At 42.3% G+C, this 26,401-nt stretch overlaps 1 protein-coding gene across 1 annotated transcript; it reads right to left on the bottom strand.

Annotated features, from left to right (window-relative positions):
- Positions 1 to 3,596: 3,596 nt before the first annotated feature.
- On the bottom strand, positions 3,597 to 11,578 carry LOC126481462 (uncharacterized). Its single transcript, XM_050105238.1, has 2 exons — positions 11,446 to 11,578; positions 3,597 to 4,397 (listed from the first exon to the last, which is right to left on the bottom strand). The coding sequence occupies exons 1-2, from the start codon at positions 11,494 to 11,496 to the stop codon at positions 3,942 to 3,944; spliced, it is 507 nt and encodes a 168-aa protein (XP_049961195.1). The 5' UTR covers positions 11,497 to 11,578; the 3' UTR covers positions 3,597 to 3,941.
- Positions 11,579 to 26,401: the final 14,823 nt, after the last annotated feature.

Genomic DNA, 26,401 nt, shown 5'->3' with positions numbered 1-26,401 from the left:
GGGTGACCAAGGGACCTTCGTTAGTAATCGAAGGTACCAGACAGCTGTGGACTACGTATGCATTACCACGGATCACCTGCATCCCTTCATACTTGATGTCTTCCCCAAAGGCGATGGTGTCTTCCAGGAGGATGAATACCCATGTCGGGCCGGAACTGTGCTATGGTCGTTTGAGGGACGCGATATGAACTCACATGGACATGTTGGCCACCAAATTCGCCTGATCTCTCCTGATGAAACACATCTGAGACGTTATAGGAAGCCATCTCCGCCCCAACAGACCACCGGCTGTTAATTTATAGAACTCTGTGTAGAAACCTGGTGCCACATACTTCCAGAAACCTACCAAGGGTTTGTTGAATCCATGCCACGCAGAATCGCTAAGTTCGAAAGGTGGACCAACAATCAATTAAGCTGACGGTGATAACTTGTTTGAACACTAGTACGTATTCCTTCTCGCAGAAGAAGACGCAGAGAGAAAGAGAGAGATAGAGAGAGAGAGAGGTGGAGGGAAAGAGAGGCCAGGGAGTGTATTTCTCCTATCTTAGATTGAATATAAATAAATAACGTCCGACTGCTCCCATTACGTAGGTCTGTAAGGTATTATGACAAAGCAGCTAATAGATATTGATATCCCTCTCCCAAAACTATTGCATTAGACAGTTCATAATTCAGCCAGGTTAGAGGAAAAATAATGTTAGACAATCTTAGAAAAAAAAAACCTAGCACATATTTTAACGTGACTGAAACTTACTGAAAGGAACAGCTTGAATTGCTGTACTGTCTCTCAAACTTTCATTACACACTGGTAGGTAACAACAAAGACGTCAAATCACACTTTAAGTGTTCTCAAAATGGTCTTCTGCGCTGCATATTTGACGTAACAAATTACCATTGTTCCTGAACACACTCGTTAATCTTGTACAGTCTTCTTTACAACCATATCTTCCTCTTTTCCCAGATTCTTAGCTGGTGCAATATCCTTAAACTTCCTTACCCCGGGACTTACTATGTCAGAAAAACATCTGTTTTGTACATCTGTATATACTTTTTATATCTGCCAGTACCATTATTGTTATTATTATTATTATTGCTATTATTATTAATAATCACTAATAGTAGCGCAAGAACAGCCAGTGTTCTTTATTAGTTGATAGTGAGCATTATTTACTCACATTGCTACTTCATACACTCAAGTCATTTTAATACTGCCATATTAAAATTGTTGTTTCTTAGGAAATATGATGCAAGAAAGGTACTGCACGTTTGAAACCTTGGTCCTATGTAAGAGAGGATGATGGTCCTAATCGTATCAGGTTAAATATATAAAATAAAAATGAAAAACACAAGCTGCAACATCGTCGCGGAAAAAAAAAACAGTGACCCGTATATGTAATAAGTTTTCTTTAATATCATCAGATCTGTTTCATAAAAACAAAGTCCTAATGTACTGTTTCTGTATTTAACATTTGACGATGCCACTATGGCTGCAGTACGTTAGAACTTTGTTTTTATGAAACAGATCTGATGATGGTCATTAAATACCGAAACTGGTAATCTGTTAACAAAAAGTTTGTGACCATAGACGTAAATTAAAGGAAACTTAAAAATGAAATAAGTAAAGGGATGCATTTGATGATGACGTATCTTAGGACATTTTCAAGGAAACTGGAGTCTTGCCGTTTTCTCTTACACTTACAACATAGAAATAGCACGGAGTTTTAATTTTTATGTTTTTAATATTTAAGTGTAGCATTGGTGAGTTGCAATTTGAGAATTAGTGTAATGTTCGAAAAGATAAGGACGACCTGCTTCACACTGGCCAACCTGCTGACACGTAAAACGAATAGAACAAAATAGTGTTGTATCGATTTCTCTTCGTAGTGAAAAAAAAAAAAAAACCATTTTGACGATCTGCCGCTATTCAGGTCATTGGAGACAGTATAGCAACTATGACTGGAAAAAGGATGAGAAAGAAAGTTGGCAGCGGCCGTGTTTATGCCACTATCCTGCCATTCCTCTGAAGCGATGTGGGTAATCGCCACGGAGCCTAAATCGTTACGGCTGGACGGGGATTCCAATCGGCGTATGGTTACCGAGAGAGAAGAACTGATGATGTAGTATTCTTGGTCACGAAAGCACGGACCTGTACACTAGCTTGCATCCCAAACCTTTGCAGAGAATCTCACGTAGTAGCAACGTTATAGAAGTGGCGTCATTGATACCACCGATGATGTCTGTCAGGAACACAGTCATAGCGCCAAAACACTTTCGTCACAGGTGCACAAATTATAACAAATTAGTAACAGTTCAAAATGTCATGGGCGCATTTCAGAGAGTGGACAAGGGTCCCCTTCGAGATGAAAGCCGTCTACGCCCTGGAGTCCGTAGGCTTCGATGCTGATGACCTGAGGAACTGCCGCAACGCATTCAGTGGAGAATTCTGGTAATTCTGTCTTCTGTGAAACCTGAGATAAATTTAACCGACTTAGAGACACCTAAGTGTATCTGTAACATCTTAACTCTCTCTTTCACAGTACCCATTTGTGGGACTCTTCTTTAAGCAGACAACTACCATCAGGTGAAATAAAAGTAGAGTGTATGTGTAACTGTAAACAGCTTATGAAATTTGATGTACAGTACATTTCAAGGTCACAAGGGTAACAGTGTCATAATTTTGGCGGTGGTGGTCCTGTAGGTGTCCTAACTTTCTTCAGTAATTTTACACCTATTTTTGCTTTATAGCTTTGGTTCCGACGCAAATTTCTGTTTCAGCCCCATTTACGTTGAAATTAGAAACAAAACAGCATCACAGCTGTTATAAATTGTGTATGGCAAGCATTCACAACCTGCTGTAGTAGAACAGAAGGCAGACATAGTGTAAAAAAAGAAAAAATAGAGTTCCGTCCTTCGAATGGGAATGTTAAAAGGTACAGCTTTCCGCTACCATATTTCTCCCCCTTCATTCATTTTTTATTTCTGCAGCTTGCATGAAAATGCTGTGAGACGGTGCGCCCATTTGGATGCACTTTTGGTAACTTTTCATATGTCTTCACCAAGCTTTTTGTTTTTCGACAAGGTTATGAGTTTCAACTTTACGTCATCTTCAAAGGCAGTGTTATGTCGGTCATATAAAATTGTTCATTGGATAGATTGTATCACGTCAACATTTTCGCCTTGACGTGATACAGTGTGTCTAATGAAGAAATTTATATGACTGACATAACACTGCCTTTGAAAACGCGTTAAGGCTGTTGGAAAAATAAAAGTGTAGTAAGTCATAAGAAAAGATATCAAAAGTGCATTTTATTTCCGTAAGCATACTAACACAAACATCTCACTGTGCAAGCACTCGATCACATGAATCGGGTGCGTACTTCACACGTCATCACAGGCCGGAAGAAGGCAATGGCATCCAAATTTATAAGAACATAGCATGGAGGACACTGTGAGATGTTTCACGGAGGCACCTTGCTCCGTAGAGAGAGCAAGAATTCTAAGATCAGTGCAACACACTCTGATCGATAATATTCAGTGCTGTAGCAGACAACATGGCATTCTCCAAGGGGAAGGTATAGTTTAAAGCAGAAAGATAGTAATATTTTATATATTTTTATTAAAAGTATTTACACTAACACGATATGAAATCGAAACATAATGTAGAAGCGCGTTGGTTTTAGTTGCATACGATCTGTACCCGAATTGAAACAGCAAAGTATTATACAAGCCGTTGTAACAAATGAGTTGCTTACAATATTAACATGTTAAGGCCGCTTTTGAATGAAGTAACATTATTTACAGATGTTAATAGTTTGAAGAGACAGGGAGGCGAGTTTTAGTGTAAGATCTACTCTACAGATAACGTTACGCAGTTAGCCGAATGATACAAAACTTAGAAACAAGAATCTTACGAGGCACTTTACTGAGGCTGAGAAGTCACTTCAGCCCAGTAGGTTTGCCCAGAAGGTGGGCCAGGAGGTGATGACCTTGATGCCGTTGGACACGAGCTGTCCGCCGGTCTGCGCCGCCGCGCTGATGGAGTCGGTGGCAGCGCCCACCTGGTCAGACACCAGCTGGTTCACGGCGCTGCTGACTCGCTCGCGCTCCGTGTTGATAGCGTTCGGGATGAAGGAGATGATGGCGGCTATCGGATTCTGGGCACTGGCGGTAGAGGGAGAGCCACTAAAGTTGAAATGCGGCAACAAGTTGCTGAGGTGAGGGAAGACGACGCTTGGGGTCTGTGAGCTGGACGACCCACCGCTGGACTGAGCGCCGCTGCTGTCGCTGCCGCTGCCGCCACTTCCAGAGGACGAGGTGTCGGAGTTGGAGCCGGTAGCGGCGGTCGAGGAGTTACTCTGCTGGGGGGCGGCGTCCTGCACCTGTCCCTGAGGAGCGGCCTGGAAAAAGAAAGGATTTCCTTTTGCATCTTTCAAATGTCTTTCAAATGGAATAATCGAACTCTTATGAATTGATGTAGAACGACAGAAGGAAAACCAGAGACTTATTAGATTACTGACGTGAATTTGTGCTCCATTTTTATTAGTAGGATGATAGTGTCAAAATCAAAGCAAAAAATGGAAATTTTGCAAGGTTGCGTTTATTTTGCAACAGTATACTGTAAACACGTGGCAGTAAAGTGGAAAAGATGTAAAGAACACAGGACGTAAACAACTGCAACATGCATAACGGAAGAAAAAATCGTTCTTCGTTTTTTACAACTTAATGGATCTGCACACGCATGCCGACACCTGGTTAATGTGTTGAACATGGGATGTTACCACCTCTGGTTGCAATATAGGCCTGACAGAGATGGGGCATGCTGTGAGTGATGTCATCAGCCTCATGCTGAGATAATAACGCTCATTCTTCCTGCAGAGCTGCTAGCAAGTCTTGGAGAGTGGTTGGTGGGTGGTGACATGATGCAACCTGTCTCCTTAGCCCAACCGGGATTCAAATCAGGATAGCGGGCAGGCCAAGCCATGCATACAGTGTCTTTCGTTTCCAAGAAAACATCAACCGCCTGTGCTCTATGAGTTCGAGCATTATCGTCCATCAGTATGAAGTCTGGATCCACAGCACCTCTCAATAACGGCACGTGAGGTCCAAAGATCTCGTCGTGATACCTGACAACACTTAAACCTTGCCGATTCACTCATACAATTTCGTGAAGAGGTGTTCGTATGGTCAACATAATCCCTGCCCACACCATTAAGTATCCTCTGCGAGATCGGCCTCTTTCCACATTGTTTGGATCCCGAAATCGTGCTGTATGTTCCCAAAAGATGGAAATGCGTCGAGAATCACGCTCCAGATCAAATCGGGACTCATATGCGAAAAAAACATTGGCCCACTCTTCGACACTCCAGGTGGCATGTTGACGACTCCACTCTAGACGTTCCGTTCTGTGAAGACGCATCAAAGATACACATACAAAAGATCTCCGACCATAAAGGCTACTCTGCCGAAGCCTTCTGTACATCGTTTGTCTCGATACAACATGTCCAGTGGTTGCTGCCAGTTGCGTCAGTACTAAAGCGGTACTGTCGTTCCGTTACGGACAAATAACGGTGCTCTCTTTTTGATATCACACGTGGTCGGCCCTGCCCTGGTCTTCAGGATACAATTTCGGTATCTATAAATTGTCGCCATATGCGAGAAACAAAAGAACGATTCACATTAAGCCTTCGGGTCACATCAGTTTGCGACTGTCCTGCTTTCGTTCTTCTTACGGCCCTCCAACACACAGAGTCCGGTAGGCGTTTTCTTTCCGCCATACTGCACCGCCTGTGACTCTATACACAGCCATTGTGGATGTAGGACTACCTAGCAAACATTACCCCTTTTAATAGATGCCCTGACGTTGTCGTTGACGGATTGAACATCGTCCAGAATGTCATCTTCCGTGCAGAACACGACTGTGCGGATATCTGTTGACATTTTGTATGATTATGCTGTGAATTAGACACAACACGGGGAAATAGTGGTTTGTTGCCAGTGTACGAAATAAAAGATTTCCTGCTAGAACATATGGACAGCGGGTTGTTGCCAGTGTGTGAAATAAACGAATTCCTGCCAGAATATATGGACAAGTACAAGAACGAATGGACGGATGTTAGGGTTTAACCTACTCTCAGTGACGATGTCATTAGTGGCTGTGTACACGCATCTGTTGATGAAGCAGTTCTTTTTAAATGAAATATCTAAGCTTTCTTTTTTATTTTAGATACGATCACATTATATTAATCACAAACGATTTCGGCTGACACTGTATATCTTTCGTTGCCATTGGTCACTGGCGGCATTCGATGAACAAAACATTCATTACGCAGGATGTCTAATCACTGAATGCCGTCCATGGCCAGCAGCACCTGAAGATGGGCAATATTGGCCGAAACCGATTATGATTCTCACATAGTATACGACTGTGTTTAAAATGAAATTTAGTTCTTAATAGGTCCGTCAGTGAGCTCTTTCAACAGAATTTCGTCTTGCACTACAATCTTCTAAGCATTTACCCGAAACGAAATTCCCAAATCGCCATGTCCGGTTACGAAACTGAGCTCCGATCCTTCAGAATGCGAGTACCGTGTCTTAACGTTTGCTTTATGTTGCATGGTGTCAGTTCACAAAAATGAAAGCGTTTTCGAGCTAGCCGGGAGCTGAAACTGATGTGAATAAAATTTGTAGTAATGGTGATACGATGACGTAAGGCAAGTGGCGGTCTGAACTGAGCAATCGTTCTTTGTGCGGGTATATGAACTAGCCGAATAACTATGCTGTTGGTCTTTCTTTCGGATGGATAAACTTGGATGTGGTCCCACAACATAATTCTTTATTTGGGGTATTTTATCGTCGAGGGATATTCATCCAATGTTAGTGAGAGATTGAAAAGAATCTTCTCCACCATTATCAACAGTTAAGAAATGAACAGCTCAATGCAGAAATGCCTTTTGTTGAAGAACGGATGAAAACATAGAGGAAGTGCATAGATTGGTACTTGACGATCGCTCATGAAAGGTCCATGAAACAGCTGCAGTTATAGGCGTATCACCAATAACTATATCGAGAATGAGGAAACTTTATATAAGTTTAGGTTTAGTGGCTGATCAGTTGAATGCTGAAGAAAAGTAAATACGAAAATGTATTTTTGAACAATGTTTGGACCATTAAAGAAAAAAAAGTAAAACCTTATTCTGTTCGCCATGGGTCTACCGTTTCGTACTAAAAATGAAAGTAATGTAATCAGTATGTGGGAGCAGGTATCCCTGCTCTTAAAGAAGATTAAGATGATTATCATCTGCCAGAAAGGTTATGGCTAGTGTTTTCTTGGTTACAAACGAGAGGTTGTTACACAACTTTGCAAACTATAAAACAATAATGTGCAAATGCCTGCAAGTGTAATTGACCAGTTAGATAAAAAAATGTCAGAAGAACCCCGAGTTGCAAAACATAATTCTATGTGTCAGTACAGTGGCAGGTGCTTTGCGCTTGCGAGAATCAAAAGTAAATCGATAGAAACATGTTCATACGACACGCAAACTGAAAAGAGTGCGCGTCCTCTCGGCCAGCAACGTCTCGAATATAGGTAAACAAGAACCCCCCTAATCTAAACATAACCCAACTGACTCCCTGTACATAGTAAATATAATCAAATTTTCCTACCCCGTATTCCACACTTTCCAACTGTGTTAGCTAATTTCAGTCATTAATCCGGCCACTAATTTACAAAGTAAGGGAGATTGTTGTACCTTGGGACACTTAACACACTTTCGTCTCTAACTATAAATTTTTAAATGATGGCATTCACCTTTTATGTGCTGCATTCTTTTTCTGAAATTAATAAAGTTACTCCAGAAAATTATGGTTTTTCCACTCGCAGAAACATGTTCCAAGGTACAAAACGGTCATATGTCTACGAACAAATATTCTACGAAAATTTTAAAGCGTTGCAGTCAATAAGGTCTTGTCAGTCATCTGTGGGTTACATTATTGGGGGAAAGTGGGGAAATTTGGCACACCAAAGACATTTTGACTGTAACCTTTATTCTGTAATATCCAGAGGCTCCAATTTTCGTATGGCATTAGCTGCATGTGTTTATTGCAACATATTTTAAAACCATAAATGCGCAGCTACTCGTTTTAGAAAAAGAAACCTGATGATCGTGGCATCATTGCATTGCGTCATTTTACCTGTCTTATCGGGTGAACTGGCACAGGGAATGATATAAGGTATTTAATTGATTGGTAAGGTATCGGTGATATTTCCCGTACAGTAACTTGTAGATCCATTGGCAGATCACAAAGTTTGGAATTTGATGTTGTGTTTGGCAGGTATGCAACATGGTCAGTATTCTCATCGTCAATGTATGCTATGGACAACAAAATTGTTGTGGTTTAACGGAAACATTCCTGCACTTCTAAATACAGATTCGGCCTTCTCCATTGGCACAACTTTCACGTAAACCCTACTGAATAGTTCCACCAGGTCGTAGGGAGTAACTTTTATGTTTTCTCGTGATTTAGCATACTCATCTTTTACTCTGTTTAAGACTTTTTTCAGGGGACCGAAGAAAGTTAGGTCCAGTGGTTGGAACCTTTGAAATGTATGTGGTGCAACTCTTAGTACTGTTATTTCATTTTCCTTGCAAAAACTGAAATTCTGAAGAGTTGAATTGATTATCTAACTCTATTACAATCAGATCGTTTTTGAAGCTCTTACAAAACATTTGATAAGATGTAACGATTCAAAGGAAATGTTTTCATTACTCCAGTCATCGTGAGAACACCTGTAAACGGCACCAACAGGTCCGATTTGGCTCAAGGTGGATGTCATTCTTTACCCAGAGAAAACAGCCAAAGAAGGAAAATAAGTTCCGAAGCACTGAACGCTCAAACTATTGTCACATTTTTAATGTTTTTCCCAAGAAATTCGCGATCCATAGTGTTAGGTTCCTTTGGCCCCAGGCTGTTTTGATGGTTTCTGAACTTTAGTTATTCCATATTCGTCTACATTAAAAACTGTGTTTTCTTTGAATTTATATTTTGAAGAAACGTTCTTCAAACTGTCAAAATAGATACATAAATGTTCTATAATGAAAGATTTTATTCTGTCTGAACTAGTTCTTTCTGGCTACCTTCAGGTAATTTGTGGATGACGCTTAAGAAATAAATAATACCAGTCTTTTCCAGACAGTTGTTTGCTACGTTATTAACTTCTGCATTCTTATAAGCCATTTTTCCTGAATCGTGAGCTGTCAGCCCATAAAATAACTTAAGTAGTCTTAAACATGATTGGCCAAGTCGATTTTTACTCTCCCACGTTCAGTTTCATTTTTCTACGTAGTGTTACGTTTGATGCACTCTCTTTCTGTTCGTCAAACTGGCTCTAAGCACTATGGAACTTAACATCTGAGGTCATCAGTCCCCTAGACTTAGAACTACTTAAACCTAACTAATCTAAGAACATCATACACATCCGTGCCCCAGGGAGGATTCGAAATTGCGACCGTAGCAGCAGCGTCGTTCCGGACTGAAGCGCCTAGAACCGCTCGGCCACAACGGCCGGCTTACCTTAACAAGCATGGCTTGTATAAAGGTGCAGTCCCACACGCGCGCGGGCCGGAGTGGCCGAGCGGTTCTAGGCCCTACAGTCTGGAACTGCGCGACCGCTACGGTCGCAGGTTCGAATCCTGCCTCGGGCATGGATGTGTGTGATGTCCTTAGGTTAGCTAGGTTTAAGTAGTTCTAAGTTCTAGGGGACTGATGACCACAGTAGTTAAGTCCCATAGTGCTCAGAGCCATTTGAACCATTTGAGCCACACGCGTGGTTTGCTGAAGAGAAATAATATATAATGTGCAGACACAGGCATGATAACTCGTATTTTGGCATAACAGAATGTGGCTTACCTTTTAGAAACTCGAGATCAAGTATTAGATGAAATAAAGACAAAACGCACTCCTCGTTTTTCTCCGACAATTGGCCAGTAACTGTTCTCGAGTTTTGCATGTTTACTTTGCATGTTTGCTAAGCAACAACTGAAAAACCGTAGCCCGGTCAGTTGAGTTCCGATTTCAGTTGGTAAGAGATGATAATAGGGTTCGAGTGTGGCGCAGATCCCACGAAGCCATGGACTCAGGTACATGAAATATATTCGCAGTTGCGAATATGGACAACCATCAGCTGTATAATGGAATAACGAAAATGAAAATTTGTATCAGGGCGGAACTCGAAACAGGATATTCCGCTTATTGCGAGCGGTCACCTTACTATTTGTCTATCCCAGCACGACTCACAGCCACATCCAAACTTCCATATGTCGTCAACCATTTGTCTAAAACCTGTACTCGTACATCCGTTATGTATATTCCCGTATAGGGGAGAAATTTTACTTGAAAGTCGCTAGCCCGGTGTCGGCGGATAAAAAAGATATAAAAGTGCCTGTATTATTCCAAATTACAATGCCAAGTTCATTAGGGCGTGCACGTATTTTCGAAGGAACACTGAATAGTAATTCGGAATAAGACAGGCAATGCAATATGTATGGAGTCATGTTGTCAACGCTGGTGGTGGCTGCTTAATAGGAAATTCGTGGTAAGGTCGTATGGGACCAAACTGCTGAGGTCATCGGTCCCTAAGCTTACGCACTGCTTAATCTAACTTAAACTAATTTACGCTAAGGACAACATACACATCCATGCCCGAGGGAGGACTCGAACCTCCGACGGGGGGGACTCCCTAATAGTGTGGGCTGTTTTTACATGGAATGGACTGAGTCCTCTGGTTCTACTTAATCGGTTCTTGACTATTAATAGTTATGTCCGGCTACCTGAAGACCATTTGCAGCCATTCATGAAATTCATGTTCCCAAACAATGATAGAATTTTTTGGGTGACCATGCACTATGTCAGCGGGTCACAGTTGTTAGCGACTGGTTTGAAGAGCATTCTGGACAAATCGAGGGAGTGATTTGGCCACCCAAATTCCCCGACTTGAATCCCACCGAACGTTTATTGGAAATAATGGAGAGATCATTCCGTGCTCAATATCTTGCACGGGCAACGCTTTCGTATATATGGCTGTTACAAAGGCAGCATGGGCCAATATTTCCGCAGGAGACTTTCACAGACTTGTTGACTTCATGTCACCTCGGGATGCTGCACTACGCCGGGCAAAAGGAGGTCCGACACATTATTAGAAGGTAACCCATGACTTCTGTCATCTCTGTGTATTTGGACAAACCCAAAGAGAATCATGTTTTCCATAAGACACCAAACTGTTACATGGAAATTGGAACAAAAAAACTATGAATAACATAGCAGTTGCTGTAAGTGATTATATACGTGACAATTGGAATGTGTAGCGTAGCTCGATACCAAGTTCATTAGTTTCTACACTACTACGTACGACGATATTTGAAACCTGCAATAAATTGCTCAGGACGTTACCTGTGAAACGGCGATGAGGAGTGCGAGAAGCAACGCTGATTTGCTCGCCATGGCTGCTGGGTGATGGTTACTTCGAGATAGCTTGTCGAGAGAACGAATGATGCCTGATCTGCAGGAATGGGCTTTATACCCAGTGGGGCGTGCAGCTGCCTGTAGGGCACACGTGTGGGCTTTTGTTTCCGCCTGAAAGCCCCGCGCGTGCACTATGTTTGCGTGATCCACTTTGTTGTGTGTGAACAGCGGTGCGGCTCTACGGTTGTTTCCGCCTGAGACTCGCCTTAAACGTGGGACACTGACGAAAGGTGCCGTCAGCGAGTCACGGAAGGGCGTTACTTGTGCACTGAAAGCGAATTCAGCACAGGCCCCTTCATGAAGACGGAAAGCTGTCTTTGATTTCACGAAAACACACTGACGGTAACGGAAACTTTTGACTCAACGCTACCAAATTCATACTACAGAATTTCCGTGCCTAGCGGATATGTTTTCAGCCCTGTGGAGGATTATTTTCGGTACAGATAAAGCATTCATTCACATGAAGAATGACGTGCTCCACGGTGGCTACTGTGTGTGTCTAATGTTACTGGAACTTTTCAGAGTAGATCGCAACAGAGCATGCCCAGAGGATTCGCACGGGCAGACTCTGAGAATGGTCGAAAGTGGTCGAATCATTACGTGAGGAACATAGGAGCATCATAACTACAGATTGCACAGTCAGTTGACTGTAGTGCAACGACCAGAGAAAGGGTGCTGATGAAATGGACAGAGCCGGCCGTGGTGGCTGAGCGGTTCTAGGCGCTTCAGTCTGCAACCGCGCGACCGCTCGGTCACAGGTTCGAATTCTGCCTCGGGCGTGGATGTGTGTGATGTCCTTAGGTTAGTTAGGTTTAAGTAGTTCTAAGTTCTAGGGGGACATATGACCTCAGGTGTTGTCCCATAGTGGTCAGAGCCATTTGAAATGGACTGAGGAAGACAGTGTGTCTAGCTTTTTAATTATTATTATTATTATTATTATTATTATTATTTGGTGCGAATCGTTCCTCTGCACCAACCTTTCCATCTCAGAGTAGCACTTGCAATCTATGTCCCCTATTGTTTGTTGCATGTATACAGTCTGTGTCTCTCTCTACAACTTTTATTTTCTACAGCTCCCTCTTGTATCATGGAAATTACGTTACTTCTTAAAATGTCCTGTCTTTTTATGGGTGTTATCTTTATGTTCCTTCCTTCACCGATTTTGAGGAGAACCTCCTCATTACTTACCTTATCAGTCCACCTAACTTCCAATATTCTTCTGTAGCACCACATCACAAGTGCTTCCATTCTCTTCTGATCTGGTTTTTTCACAGTCCATGTTTCACTACCATATAGAAATTTCTTTCTCACATAAGACCTACGTTTGACGTCAGGAGTCTTATCTTGGCCATGAGTGCCCTCTTTTCTAATGTTAGTCTGCATTTTATGTCCTCCTTGCTCCGTCTGTCATGGGTTATTTTGCTTCCAAGGTAGAAGAATTCCTTAAGTTTGTGTACTTCGTGACTATCAATTTTGAAATTACGTTTCCCGCTGTTCTCATTTGTGGTACTTCTCATTATTTTTGTATTTTTCCAGTTTATCCTCAGTCCATAAACTGTTCTAAGGTCTGTTCATTCCATTTAACACCCTGTATTTCTTCTCCACCATCACTGAGGATAGCAATGTCATCAGCGAATGTTGCCATTGATATTCTTTTACCCTGAATTTTAATCCCACTCTTGAAATTTCCTTTTATTTCCGTCATTGGTTCTATGGTATATAGACTCGAAAGTAGGGGCGAAAGACTGCATCCCTGCCTGACATCCCTTTTATCCGAATTCTTCGTTCTTCGATCTTCCATTCGTATAGTCCCCTCTTTGTTATTGCGTGTTACAAGTCTTTCCCTGTAGCTTATTCCTACTTTTATCAGAATTTCTAACTGCCTGCACAATTTTCCACAGTCGAATGCTGCAGCCAGGTCGACAAATCCTATGAACGTGTCTTAAATTTTCTTCAGTTTTGCTTTCATTATGAAGCGCAAAGCCAGAACAGCCTCTCTGATGCCTTCATCTTTCCTGAAGCAAAACTCATCATCTACAGATTCTCAATTTCCTTTTCTATTCTCCTGTATATTATTCTTGTCAGCAACTTGGCTGCATAACCTCTTAAGCTTATTGTGCTATAGGTCTTAATTAGCTCCAAAGGACTACACCACGAGATAGTTTAACTAGCTCTGATGGATATACGGAGACAACATCTGGAATACGGCAGTGGTTTACTGGCACGGCGTCAGCATGAACCATCGGGAGCAGATTACTGGAACCTGGGGTGGAGTCTCGAATTGTCGTATGTCGTTTACCGCTGCCACAGTATCGCAGACAGCGGTGACTTGCATAGTGCAGAGCCACAGTAAGCCGAGACCTTAGCATTCAGTGGTGTTCGGAGGAAGTGTCGCCTCTGTTTGTGGAGGTCAGATCGACACCAACGTGTCCACAGGTGACCTGGTGGAAGGTCACAGGGAGTAATGATTTTAGACTCATACAACTCCTGGAATCATAGCATGGGGTGTTGTGGGATTCCACAACAAGACTATTTAGGTAACTGTTAAACTAAGGTTGAATGCTCGCCAGTATTTGGCAAAAACGGTAAACCGGGTTTTATACCCTTCATGACGGTACCAAATGAAATTCTTGTATTCCAGACTCCACACCACAATTCACACCACAAACGCCTTGAGGGAAGTACAGATCCGGGACTGGTCTGCTCGGGCCGCTGATTTGTCACCCAAGAACACGTCTGGAATGTGATGAGACGATATTTTGTCTGTTAAACGGTCGCTTTCAATCTACCAATAATTTTCATTCAGTAACTCGCGAACATAACCTTTGGTGATAACTTACAAAGGAGTCTTTGTAGCCAGTATCCATGGATGCTGCATAGATTCGTTGAATTTGTCTCTTTGAGATGTTGTGGAGGAAGCATGGTCACCTCTGACGGCTTCCTGGCTCTTTGAGCCAATAAGCGCTCTGATGCTTCAGAGTACTTGCTTGGGGTAGGCTTTGAATCAGTCTGTCTTGTTCGAGGAGCCAGGTATGACGGGAGATTGGAAGCAACAAGACGTGTTTGCAGTTGTTGGTGAAAACGTTTCAATTATTTGCTTTTATTCGAAGTGTTTACCTGTTGACAAGACTTTGCTGTCAGTCCATTCTTGCCGCGCGGGATTAGCCGATCGCTCTAAGGCGCTGCAGTCATGGACTGTGCGGCTGATCCCGGCGGAGGTTCGAGTCGTGGGTGTGTGTTTGTCCTTAGGATAATTTAGGTTAAGTAGTGCGTAAGCTTAGGGACTGATGACCTTAGCACTTAAGTCCCATAAGATTTCACACACACACACAGTCCATTCGAGTGGTTTTTGTACCCCATGGCATTATTTCCACGAATTTCTCGTGCTAAACCTGCTCTGAATCACGAAGGCCAGTACGTATCCTGGCTGTGGTGTCAGATAATTCCATTGTGTTTGTGAATTATTTGAGTTTGTAACAAAATCTTATTATTCAGTTCGTAAGATTAAGCAGTCAACTAAATCACTCTCCACATCTATTGAGCTCATTTTATACCTTTCATGAGGTAGTGTATACATATTGAAGTATTTGTGGTTCTTGCCCGCCCGGTTAGCCGTGCAGTCTAAAGCCGTCGGCACACGGACCGTACTGTCGAACGTTAACGTTGAGCGTGCGAAGTTAACGTGCTGCTGAACGCTCAGGTACGATGCGACTTGTGCATACGGTACGTGGGCCCCAGTGTGGTATGCGCGATCGCAACGCACTCCAGCGGCAGTTGAGGGATGCTTCTAGTTTGTAAATCACACTGTTTACTCAACGGGAGCGCGTCAAATTCCCACGTTAGCTCTATTAAAACGCACAGTTCCTCCATCGTCCACGAAAAGGAAAGTACCATGTCCAATCAATAAGGACACAGGCTTATGAAAGTTCCATTACAAACAGTGCGGTACAAATTTGGAATACTTCTCCGCATAAGGTAAACATTATTTCATCATTCCCACATTTTAGTAAAACCCCAAGGTCAGTCTTACTTGATCACTGTTCCTACCCTGTAGCAGAATCTTTGCAACGTGTGAATTACGAAGCGTAAAAGAAAAAGGAGCAAAATATCTTTATACAAGTAGCGCAAGTTGTCCTGCAGATTAAGCCAATCGAACAAAGTCAACCATAAAAAAAAAGGTGAACCTTTATTTACATAACATCAGATACAGTATATACTTATATTAAACTAATAATGAAGTATCAGAACCCAATAAAAACGCGAATATTAGGGGAAAAAAACTTGAAAGTGTCAAAACGCGAACCACCACCCCAATGAACAACTTTAGACAGGTCAGTGACCTAAGTCATTACGTTAAACCAACAACACACACCTTGCTTATAGTCAAAGAATGTTGCCATTGCTGAAAACCTTAATCGTAGATATGTTACTAATTGAAATTTAATTATAATAAATTGTACCAAGAACAATGCGTTCTGGGTGGCTATTCAGTGTGTCGCTGCCTTCAAATACCCTACTCTCATAATAGGCAAGTTACAATAATTCTTTTGTCACGAATATGATGTTTCTCATTATTTTATTGGAACGAATCACACAACTAACAACGGGTTTTCCAGTGATTCTCAATTTTCTGGTGCTCAGAAACGGCATATATATATATTGGCATTCAAGCCTATATATATATATATATATATATGTTTGAAGTGAATGCCAATATGGCGCCTCACAACTCTGTACTGAAGGGAGACGGCGTGCGTTGTGACGTTGGTGGCGTTGTGCCATCTCATTGGTCAACGCTCAGACGCACGCTCAGAATATCTGACATGCCAGATATTGCTCTGCACGGTCGGAAAGACTCCCGAACGTGCTGTTCCACGCTATGACGTCAGGAACTCGTCACGCTCAACGCTCAACTTTCGGATGCACGGTCCGTGTGCCGACGGCTTAACGCACTGCTTTCTGGGCGGGAAGGCGTGCCGGTCCCCGGCACGAATCCGCCCGCCGGATTAATGTCGAGGTCCGATGTCCCGGCCAATCTGTGGATGGTCTTTAAAGCGGGTTTCCTCCTGCCTCCGCGAAGGCTGACTGGTTTCCCTTATTCTGTCTCAGTTACACTATGTCGGCGATTGCTGGTTCAAAAAATGGTTCAAATGGCTCTGAGCACTATGGGACTTAACATCTGAGGTCATCAGTCCCCTAGAACTTAGAACTACTTAAACCTAACTAACCTAAGGACATCACACACATCCATGTGCGAGGCAGGATTCGAACCTGCGACCGTAGCAGCAGCGCGGTTTTGGACTGAAGCGCCTAGAACCGCTCGGCCACTCTGGCCGGCGGCGATTGCTGGACAAACACTTTCTCCACGTACGCGTACACCATATTTACTCTACCACGTAAACATTGGTGTTACACTCGTCTGGTGTGAAACGTTCCCGGAGGAGTGGATTGGCGGGGGGGGGAGGGAGGGGGGGGGGGGACGGCACAATAACCCTGGGTTTGGTGTGGGGAGGGGAAGGTGGGGTGAGCGACTGCTGTAGCCCGTTGTGGGGTTGTGAACCACTGAGGGGTACAGCGAGGACGAAGCCTCTCCTTCGTTTCTAGGTGCCCGGTTCCATACAGTACAATACAATACAATACAATTTGTGATTCTTGATTCAGTTCACTTTCATGTAATTCTTGGAAGCCAAATGTTTAGCGTATGACGGTTAGTGTCAGATGCTAATTTGATTATGGAAACAGTTACACGATTTAATTTCGTGTGCTGTTTCTGACTCCCGTTTTCATAAATTTGTTAAATATTTACGTACATTTTTGAGGTGTGCTTTGTCTGCTGTGTTCATGTGTGGCAAGCTACGACTTCTGTCTGCCTAACTGTCGCAGGTGAAACAGCACACGAAACATTTCAGCTATCAAATGATTTCCTGCTATTTGTAGTAACAAATACCCCCATTTCTTTCATAGAACTTCAGCTGTAACGGTAGATCTTAACGATGATCGCTGATTGAAGAAAACCTGTTGTTGTTGGTGTGAGGCGTATGTGTTCATGTTCCACAAGCTTAATTACAGAGAGTGTTGCGCCGATAAGTCCACTATTGCTAAATATGGCATGCGTTTTCAGATGTTTCGAATTGCGCCTTGTTCAAATCGTTTTGTACGTACTGTCCGCAGATGCTCATTTTTCATATTTGACAACTCGACTACACAGAGGTCAACTACTAGTTGGTCACGGTTACACTTAGTAATTCTGGTAGAAGCTCAGGAGCAATCTTCCTATTCCTATTATGTCTGCCATACACTAAGTTTCGAAATTCACGTAAGTGTGGGCAACTTTTTTATCCGTTATCGAACACTTGTGGTCTTACAAAATTGATTAGTTCTGTCATCAGTTTAATTATAACAAGGCATAATCTCACTAAATCAGGATTTAATTCTTCTACTTGCACGAGTAGTTCAACTGATATAGCAGACAGCCACCTTACAATGTATGCTTTCATATGACGTTTTGGAGGTTGCTTGCTTCCGTGCCTCAGCGAACACGGGAGTGTATTCGTGCCTGTGGGGTCACACCTCGTACTGATGTTGGTGGTGGACATCAGTTACGAATAGAATGAAAGTCCAATCATTTAATACTCGACATGTGGTGAACATCTCCACAAAGTCACAAAGTTTGATATCGGACTGGTGATTAATTACGTTACATTTTACATAAAATAAGAGGAAACTGACGCACTGCGAAGGAATTGTTCGAATGGGACGGAAGCCGTTAGATGTCATATACAAGTACAGACAAACGAATGATTACAATTTCAGAAAAATTCGATGTTTTGTTCAAGAGAAAGAGTCCACCAACTGTGCGAGTCAATAACACGTTGGTCCACCTCTGGTCCTTATGCTTGGCTTTGATTGATAGAGCTGTTGGATGTTACCCTGACGGATATCGTGCCAAATTCGGTCCAATTGGCGCGTTAGATCGTCAACGCGAGGTCCCTGTCCTTAACGTTCTGAGTACCCGATTAAGGAGAGATCCGGCAGTCTTGCTGGGCAAGAACGAAGGCAAGCAGTGGAAGCTCTCATCATGTGCAGGAGGGAATTACCTTTCTGAAATGTGAGCCCCAGATGGATGGCCACGAAGGCCACAAAACAGGACCTAGAATGTCGTCGGCGTATCGCTGGTCTATGAGTGTGCCGCGGATGACTACCAAAGGGCTCGTCCTATCAGAAATTGCACATGAGACAATCGCTCCTTGCTGTCGGGCCGTAAGATTGGCAACAGTCCGTTTGGTATCCCATCGCTGTCCTCGACATCTCCAAACACGCCTTCGCTGGTCATCGGGGCTCAGTTCTAAGGAGTACTCATCAGCGCATTGGTACGTTGGCGATATTCCATTTCCCGTTTTGCTACCCTTCATGGCAAGTCAACCTGAGCTTACATTTGAAAAAGATAATGCCCAGCCACACATGGTGAAAGTTTCTACAGTCTGTCTTCGTGTTTTCCAAACCCCACCTTGGCCAGCAAGGTCGCCGGATCTCTCTCCAGTTGTGAGTGTTTGAAGCATGTTGGGATTTTCATGATGTAATTGGTCAGTTGAACAGAATTTGGCACAATATCCCTCAGGAGAACATTCAACAACTCTATCAATCTGTGCGAATCTGAGTAACTGCTTGCATAAGTGTTATTGACTTGCTCCATTTGTGAAGCTCTTTGTCTTGAATAAATCATCCATTTTTTCTGAAATTGTAATCATATTTGTCTGTACATGTAAACTGCATCTATCGATCTCCGTCCCATTCAGATAATTCCTCTGCGGTGCGTCGTGTCGTTTTTTGTGTTAGGATCTATATGACATTATGAGGGATATTGAAACTAAGCTAAACTATTCCCCCCCCCCCCCCCCCCAATCCCGCCGCTTCCCTTTACTTTTAGTGTTGCCACCAGAAAACATAGTATTTCTTGAACTTGATCTCTAGTAGTCACTGCTGATGAGAGGACACGTAATCATTGATGTTAAAGGATAAGTTCACTTCTGCCTCAACTGAGCGAGCTTTGGCCAAGTTCCCGAAATCTTCTCACACGAGAGGGTGGGAGGTTTATGTAAATGCTAAGGACTGTTGCATCCCATCATGTAACACAAAGGAGAGATTGTGCTCTGGCTGTGATTACCTGGACATTAACAGCTCATTGCAGTCACGGTCTGGCACATTACGAAACGTGAATTTTTATTAGCTCCTCTCTTGTTCCCACGGAAGCTCATGGACACATATTTCTCATTTGTTATCCTAAAATGTAACCAGTATGACCGCTACGTTTACTTTGTAACAGATGCGCAAGCATAATAATTTCAGTTTCATGAAACGGTCAATGGCAAAAAGGGACATCTAATGCAGTTCTTTGACTGCATATAATGTATCAAGTAAAAGAAAGTAAAAATTAATATACCTATAAAAAAGTAACCGTCCACAACTGGAGAAAGCGTGCCATCCTACCTACAACGATTTTCCATTTCTACATAATAACTGCTTAGTGATAATGATCACGAAACACTACGCAACATAATGATTCGTCCACGATAGAGACGGACTCACATCTGTTTCCTGAGATTCTCGTTGTATAAGGGGCGTTCAGTAAGTAATGTAACACGTTTCTTCCGCGGCCAGCTTCGGTTGAAAATACGCACAATTTGTTGCAGATTGGATATTCCCGCTTCTACCTCTATAGTCTTACGAATGATGTTTGTAACGGAGGTGCGCTCTAAGCAGAGAGCTGTCATTAAGTTTCTTTTGGTGGAAAACCAGAGTATCGCAGACATTCATAGGCGTCTACGGAGACCTGTCAGTGAAGAAAAGCGCAGTGAGTCGTTGGGCGAGGCACCTGTCATCATTGCAACAATGTATCACAAAGCTGTTCGATCTCCCGCGTACCGGGGGGGGGGGGGGGGGGCGCACTGTGACTCATGCAGTGGTGGGAAAACAGAAAAAAAATACAGACGAACTTCTCCTTCCAGAATAAGATTCTCACTCTGCAGCAAAGTGTGTACTGTTATGACACTTCTGGCAGATTAAAACTGTGTCCCGGACCGAGACTCGAACTCGGGACCTTTGTCTTTGATGGGGAAGTGCTATACCGTCTGAGCTACCCAAACACGACTCCTGTCCCCTCTTCACAGCTTTACTCCTGCCAGTACCTCGTCTCCTACCTTCCAAACTTCACAGAAGCTGTTCTGCGAACCTTGCAGAATTAGCACTCCTTGAAGAAAGGATATTGCGCAGACGTGGCTTAGCCACAGCCCGGGGGATGTTTCCAGAATGAGATTTTCACTCTGTGGCGGAGTGTGCGCTGATAAAAAACTTCCTGGCAGATTAACTTTCTCTTCTCCATGACAACGCAAGGCCTCACAAGGTTTGCGGACACGCGAGGTGCTCTCAAAACTTCATGGGATTGTTCTTCTTCGTGCACCCTACAGCACGGATGTTGCTCTTTCTGACTTACATCTGTTTGAGTGAATGCAGGATGCACTCTGCGGAAGCACTACGTGGGTGATGGGGAGGTTGCTGATGCAGCAAGATGTTGGCTCCGACGTCGACCAGTAGAATATGACACCATGCCGGTACACAGGCCCTCCCAGTAAGATGGCATAAGACCGTCGCTTTAAACGAACATTATGTTGAAAATAGGGTTCTGCAGCCCAAACGTTGAGGAATAATATGGTGTATTGGAATCAGGAATAGAACGAACCTGCTTTAGGAAAGAAACGTTGCCTTACTTTTAGAATAATCTTCGTATGTGGACAGGAAACTTCATTAAAGCCTATCTTAAGTGGAAGCTGCAAATTGCTAACTGTATTTCATTTGGTGTCACCTTATCTGTTGTGAAGCCATCGTACAACTGCCTCCGGGTGGGAAGGAGCGCCGGTCCCCGGCACGAATCCGCCCGGCGGACTTGTGTCGAGGTCCGGGGAGCCGGCCAGTCTGTGGATGGTATTTAGGCGGTTTTCCATCTGCCTCGGCAAATGCGGGCTGGTTCCCCTTATTCCGCCTCAGTTACACTATGTCGACGATTGCTGTGCAAACAAGTTCTCCAAGTACACGTACACCACCATTACTCTACCACGCAACCATAGGGGTTACACTCGTCTGGTGCGAGACGTTCCCTGGGGGGGGGGGGGGGGGGGGGGGACCGGGGGCCGAACCGCACAATAACCCTGGGTTCGGTGTGGGGCGGCGGAGTGGTGAAGTGGACTGCGGTAGTCGTCGTGGGGTTGCGGACCACTGCGGCTGCGGCGGGGACGGAGCCTCTCCGTCGTTTCTAGGCCCCTGTTAACATAACATAACCTAACAACTGTCTCGTGAATCAGTACTGAGAATACTATGCAATGTCAAATGCGTGATGACCAAAACGTGTTTCGGGACTACGTTTTGGCATTTTCATATGATTAAAACTAGAATACCATTAGACATAGCATGTTTGCTGCTAGCTTTTTGCTTTTGACGGTGCGTAATGTCACAGAAGTTTGAAGCGTTTGATAATGTGATAATGTAGTCGCGAAACATGTTGTGGTCAAAAGACCACATGTTTAACAAATGGTGCGTATTATCCTCAGTAATGGTGTCACTTTTCTGACTATAGACCTTCCTACAGACGACTGAAGGAGAGCCTGAAGGCAAGGACATGTCGGTCAGCTTCATTTTGGTTGTGTGGTATTAGCAAAATGGTATTAGCGAAATACTATTAAACGCGAAATTAATTATTTAAATTACCCTGATAGACTTCACAAAATATCGGTAGCATTATATTTGACAGAAAAATAAAACCTTTAAAAAAATGAAGTACAAAATAGTTCTTTTACATGGTGTCGTAAATGATATTAGAAGAAGTCTTATCACTAGAAGAATAAATTATGTTTTTCCAGTAAACGCTATAGTAACGCTAGTAAAGAAGAAGGTATTTCACTTACCATAACAACTCACCCACAGATGTTGTAGAGGAGTTATTAGTTATGAAAACACATTAACAATGGCTGTCGAAGACTTCCGGTATAAGGAGTCACCCTCTTTCTGAGCACGCTCAAATCAAAGAGGGCGAAAGAGTATACAAAGGTTCCGGGCACCCGCTTCCCCTTGGAGGTAAGAAACGCTCTTAAGAGGCTGAAGACTCAGCAGTGATCAAGGGCACGAAGATATAGAAACCACTGGATTAAAGATACATAATAAAATATAGAAATCACTGGATTAAAGATAAGCCGGCCGCGGTGGTCTAGTGGTTCTAGGCGCTCAGTCCGGAACCGCGCGACTGCTACGGTCGCAGGTTCGAATCCTGCCTCGGGCATGGATGTGTGTGATGTCCTTAGGTTAGTTAGGTTTAAGTAGTTCTAAGTTCTAGGGGACTGATGACCACAGATATTAAGTCCCATAGTGCTCAACGCCATTTGAACCATTTGATTAAAGATATGTAATGTTTATCCTCATGACATGCCTGCTGTCACGATGATCTCTTCATAAGCAAAAGATTCCGGATTAGTCCCCTATTAGCATCTCCAATAGGGTACTGCGAAGGGGAATGTGATCATGAGAACAAGCTGGAATAAAGAACGAAAGGTTAAAACGAAGCGTAATGTTCTAGAAGTTGGAGAAAGAAATGTCGAATGAACATGGTAGGGAAGATCTGAAAATGGAAAAGGAAAGGCGCAGTCTAGTAACAGTGGAGCTTAGTAAAGTGATATGGAAAGAAAGTAAGTATTTCTAGCCATAAGGATATAGGGTAATATCAATAGTAGCAGAAAATGTTACGAATACGAAGGCAGTGCATTAAGAGAGTTACTTACTGCGAAGAGTTCAGTAACAGTGTCGTTCTATCAGAATCGACAGCAAACCAGCGCCAACAACAATCGTTAGGATGTACAAAGAGACGTCATAAGCAGGAGATGAAAAGACATAGAAAGTACCGATGTATGATGATATGTAAGGGTAATTCTATATGTAAAGGGAGATGAATATCTAATAATCGCGGGGGACTGGAACGCCTTAGGAATAGAAGACGGAGTTACGAAAGAATATGGGCTTGGAGACAGGAATGAGAGCGAAGAAAGACTACTTGAGTTCTGCAATAAGTTTCAGCAAGTAATAGCGAATAAGCTGTTCATAAATCACAAGAGGAGAAGGTATGTTTGGAAAAGACTCAGAGACGCGGGAAGATTCCGGCTGGACTACGTCATGGTCAGACGGAGACTCTGAAGTCAGATACTGGATTGTAAGGGTATCCAGGAGCAGATACAAATTTACGTCACAGTTTAGTAATGATGAAGACTAAACAAGTTAAAACAACCGTCCAGAAGAATCAATGTGGAAATAAATGACATACTGAAGTACTGGGGAATTATGATATACATTTGAAGTTCTGAAAGGCTGCAGATACTGTGATGGTGAATAATACAGGAGGCAGTTCAGATGAAAATGGATGGAAGTCTCTAAAAAGGGCAGTTACAGCAGTTGGACAGACAAATAAAGGTACAAGGAAGGTTATTCGGAGAAACGTTCGGTAACAGAAGAAATATTTCAGTCTACCATCGGAAGAAGGCAGCACAAAAATATTCCAAAAAAGACATGAGTACAGCGTACACTAAATAAGCAGTGTAGGAAGCTAAAGTGAAATGGTTGCAGGAAAAATGCGAAGAAATGGAAAAAGAAATTGTCGCAGAAATAGATCAAAAATTTTTTCAGGCGACTGTCAATAGCGTCGATATACTTGGAGAAATGCATGGTAGACACTGTGCTGTCTTACAATATATTTATTTACATCCGGTTTTGATCATTGATCATCTTCACAGTGGAAAATATTCTGACAGCTTCACATGTCATACATGATACTTAACCAGAAAAGATGCCATAGTTGAGTTGAAGACATCATAAAAAGATACTTCACATCATAATACCGGCTAAAGCACACAAATAACACGGAGTTTTGAAACCACGAAATAACCTACTTTTGTTGTACCTGAGTAAGGGTGCTGTCACATGATTTCATTTTTCAATGTTTTCTGTTTCCTTAAGCCGGTATTATGGCGTGAAGTGTCTTTTTTTGATGTTTGCGAGTCAGCTGTGGCATCTTTTCTGGTTAAATAGCATGAATGACATGTGAAGTTGCCAGAATATTTTCCACTGTGGAGATGATCAATGATCGAAACCGGTTGTGAATAAATATGTTGTAAGACAACACAGTGTTTACCATGCATTTCTCCAACGTCACCATAAAGAAGATACAGCACATACAATCGTCAAAATGAACAAGTACAAGGGGAATTCCATCGTTACACGCACAGGATAGATCTAACAGGTGAAAAGAGTACACTGAAAACTTCTACGAGGAGGAGAAGTATAACCGAGTCTTTGAAGACTTGAAATCAAAGAAGGCATAAGGCTGTAATATCAACGCCAATATTTTGTGTATGGGACAGTGCTCGAGACATGAATTAACGAATATTTTTCCAGAAAGGACTTTTAACTGAGATGACCTATTATTATATGGTGAGTTGTTATATTGTGAAATAACATGTTTTATTATTTTATAACCAGTTTCCTACAAAGAATAATCGTGTAACAAAAGATAACACCACTAAAAGATTTTATTGGCATTGTACTGTTTGTGGAATTTTTCTCTATGATGTATGAAGCGGATGAGATCGAAGATAAGCTGAGGTCTGTTCTTTTAAATAACGTAAAAGGTAGTCATAAGTGATCAAAAGGAAAACATAACTTACAATTTATTAAATGGAATTCTAGTGTACGGACTTTTATTTGTAACTAAATAACCAGCTACGAATGTTTTAAGTTTTGTGTCCACAGCAATCCAGACTGTGCTTTTTTTGGCGTATGGAGCGGCAATTTTAAACTGCAGAAATAATCAGACACTAATTCTTTCGATCTTTATTACAGTATTTGAACTCCGAGGACAAGAATTTTTTCTTCTGTGAAAGTGAAAATAACATTCAGTGAACAACGTAACTGAAATAATTTTATGACTGGTGCGTAAGATCAATTTTTCCTAGACTAATTTATCGGTGATTTTAAATAAAAATATTTACGACGCCTGTGTTGTTATGGGTACGGTTTGTGGTGTAATATGTTAATTATTTGGTGCATACATTTTAATGTCAAGTAAAGAATTATAGAAACTCGTTATAGTCGGAGTAAGCTGCGCATAAATAAGAGTTATCAGGGAATATTTATTTCTTACAAATGTTACATTTACATACGGTTTATAGTAACATATACACAGAATATAACAAGTAGTAGTATCATATCCTAGCTGCGAGAAGCATTTTCAAATATCATGTTGTCTATAGTGAGTTGTTGTGTACACAAACACACATTTAGTTGTAGTGATTATTTCTTGTGTTAGTTATAGAATATTTTTGGGGATTTGAATTTGTTGTAATAGCTTTATAGTGTGAAATATTTGCTGTTAAAAATGGTTCGGCCTAAGAAGCAGACTAAAACGAATGAGCAGGCTGATACAGATTTAGTGTTAGATCCTCAAGTGAGCCAAATTTCGCACACTTCGGTGCAGGAGGTAGATGCTTGAACGTTGATGATAACATTATTTTACTGGACATTTCAAGTGATATTGAAAATGAGGATTTGTCAGTGTTGAGGGGCTCTCAAGTAGTGAAAGCTTTAGGAGCAAATGATAGTAATTTCACCGGGAAAGGGGCAGGACTTGCCAGTACTCAAAGTATGCCATTGCCAGATGGTAATATATTAGCCATATTACTTCAGAAATTAGAATTGATAGAAAAGCAACGTAGGGAAGAAGAAGCTCTTAAAGAGCAGCAGCGTTTAGAAGCGAAGGCTTTAAAAGTAGAGCAAGGTGAATTAAAAGAATAGGAAA

Source organism: Schistocerca serialis, chromosome 5, assembly GCF_023864345.2.
Source record: "Schistocerca serialis cubense isolate TAMUIC-IGC-003099 chromosome 5, iqSchSeri2.2, whole genome shotgun sequence".
NCBI classification, from domain to species: Eukaryota; Metazoa; Arthropoda; class Insecta; order Orthoptera; family Acrididae; genus Schistocerca; species Schistocerca serialis.
This window is presented reverse-complemented; position numbering and strand designations above follow the sequence as displayed.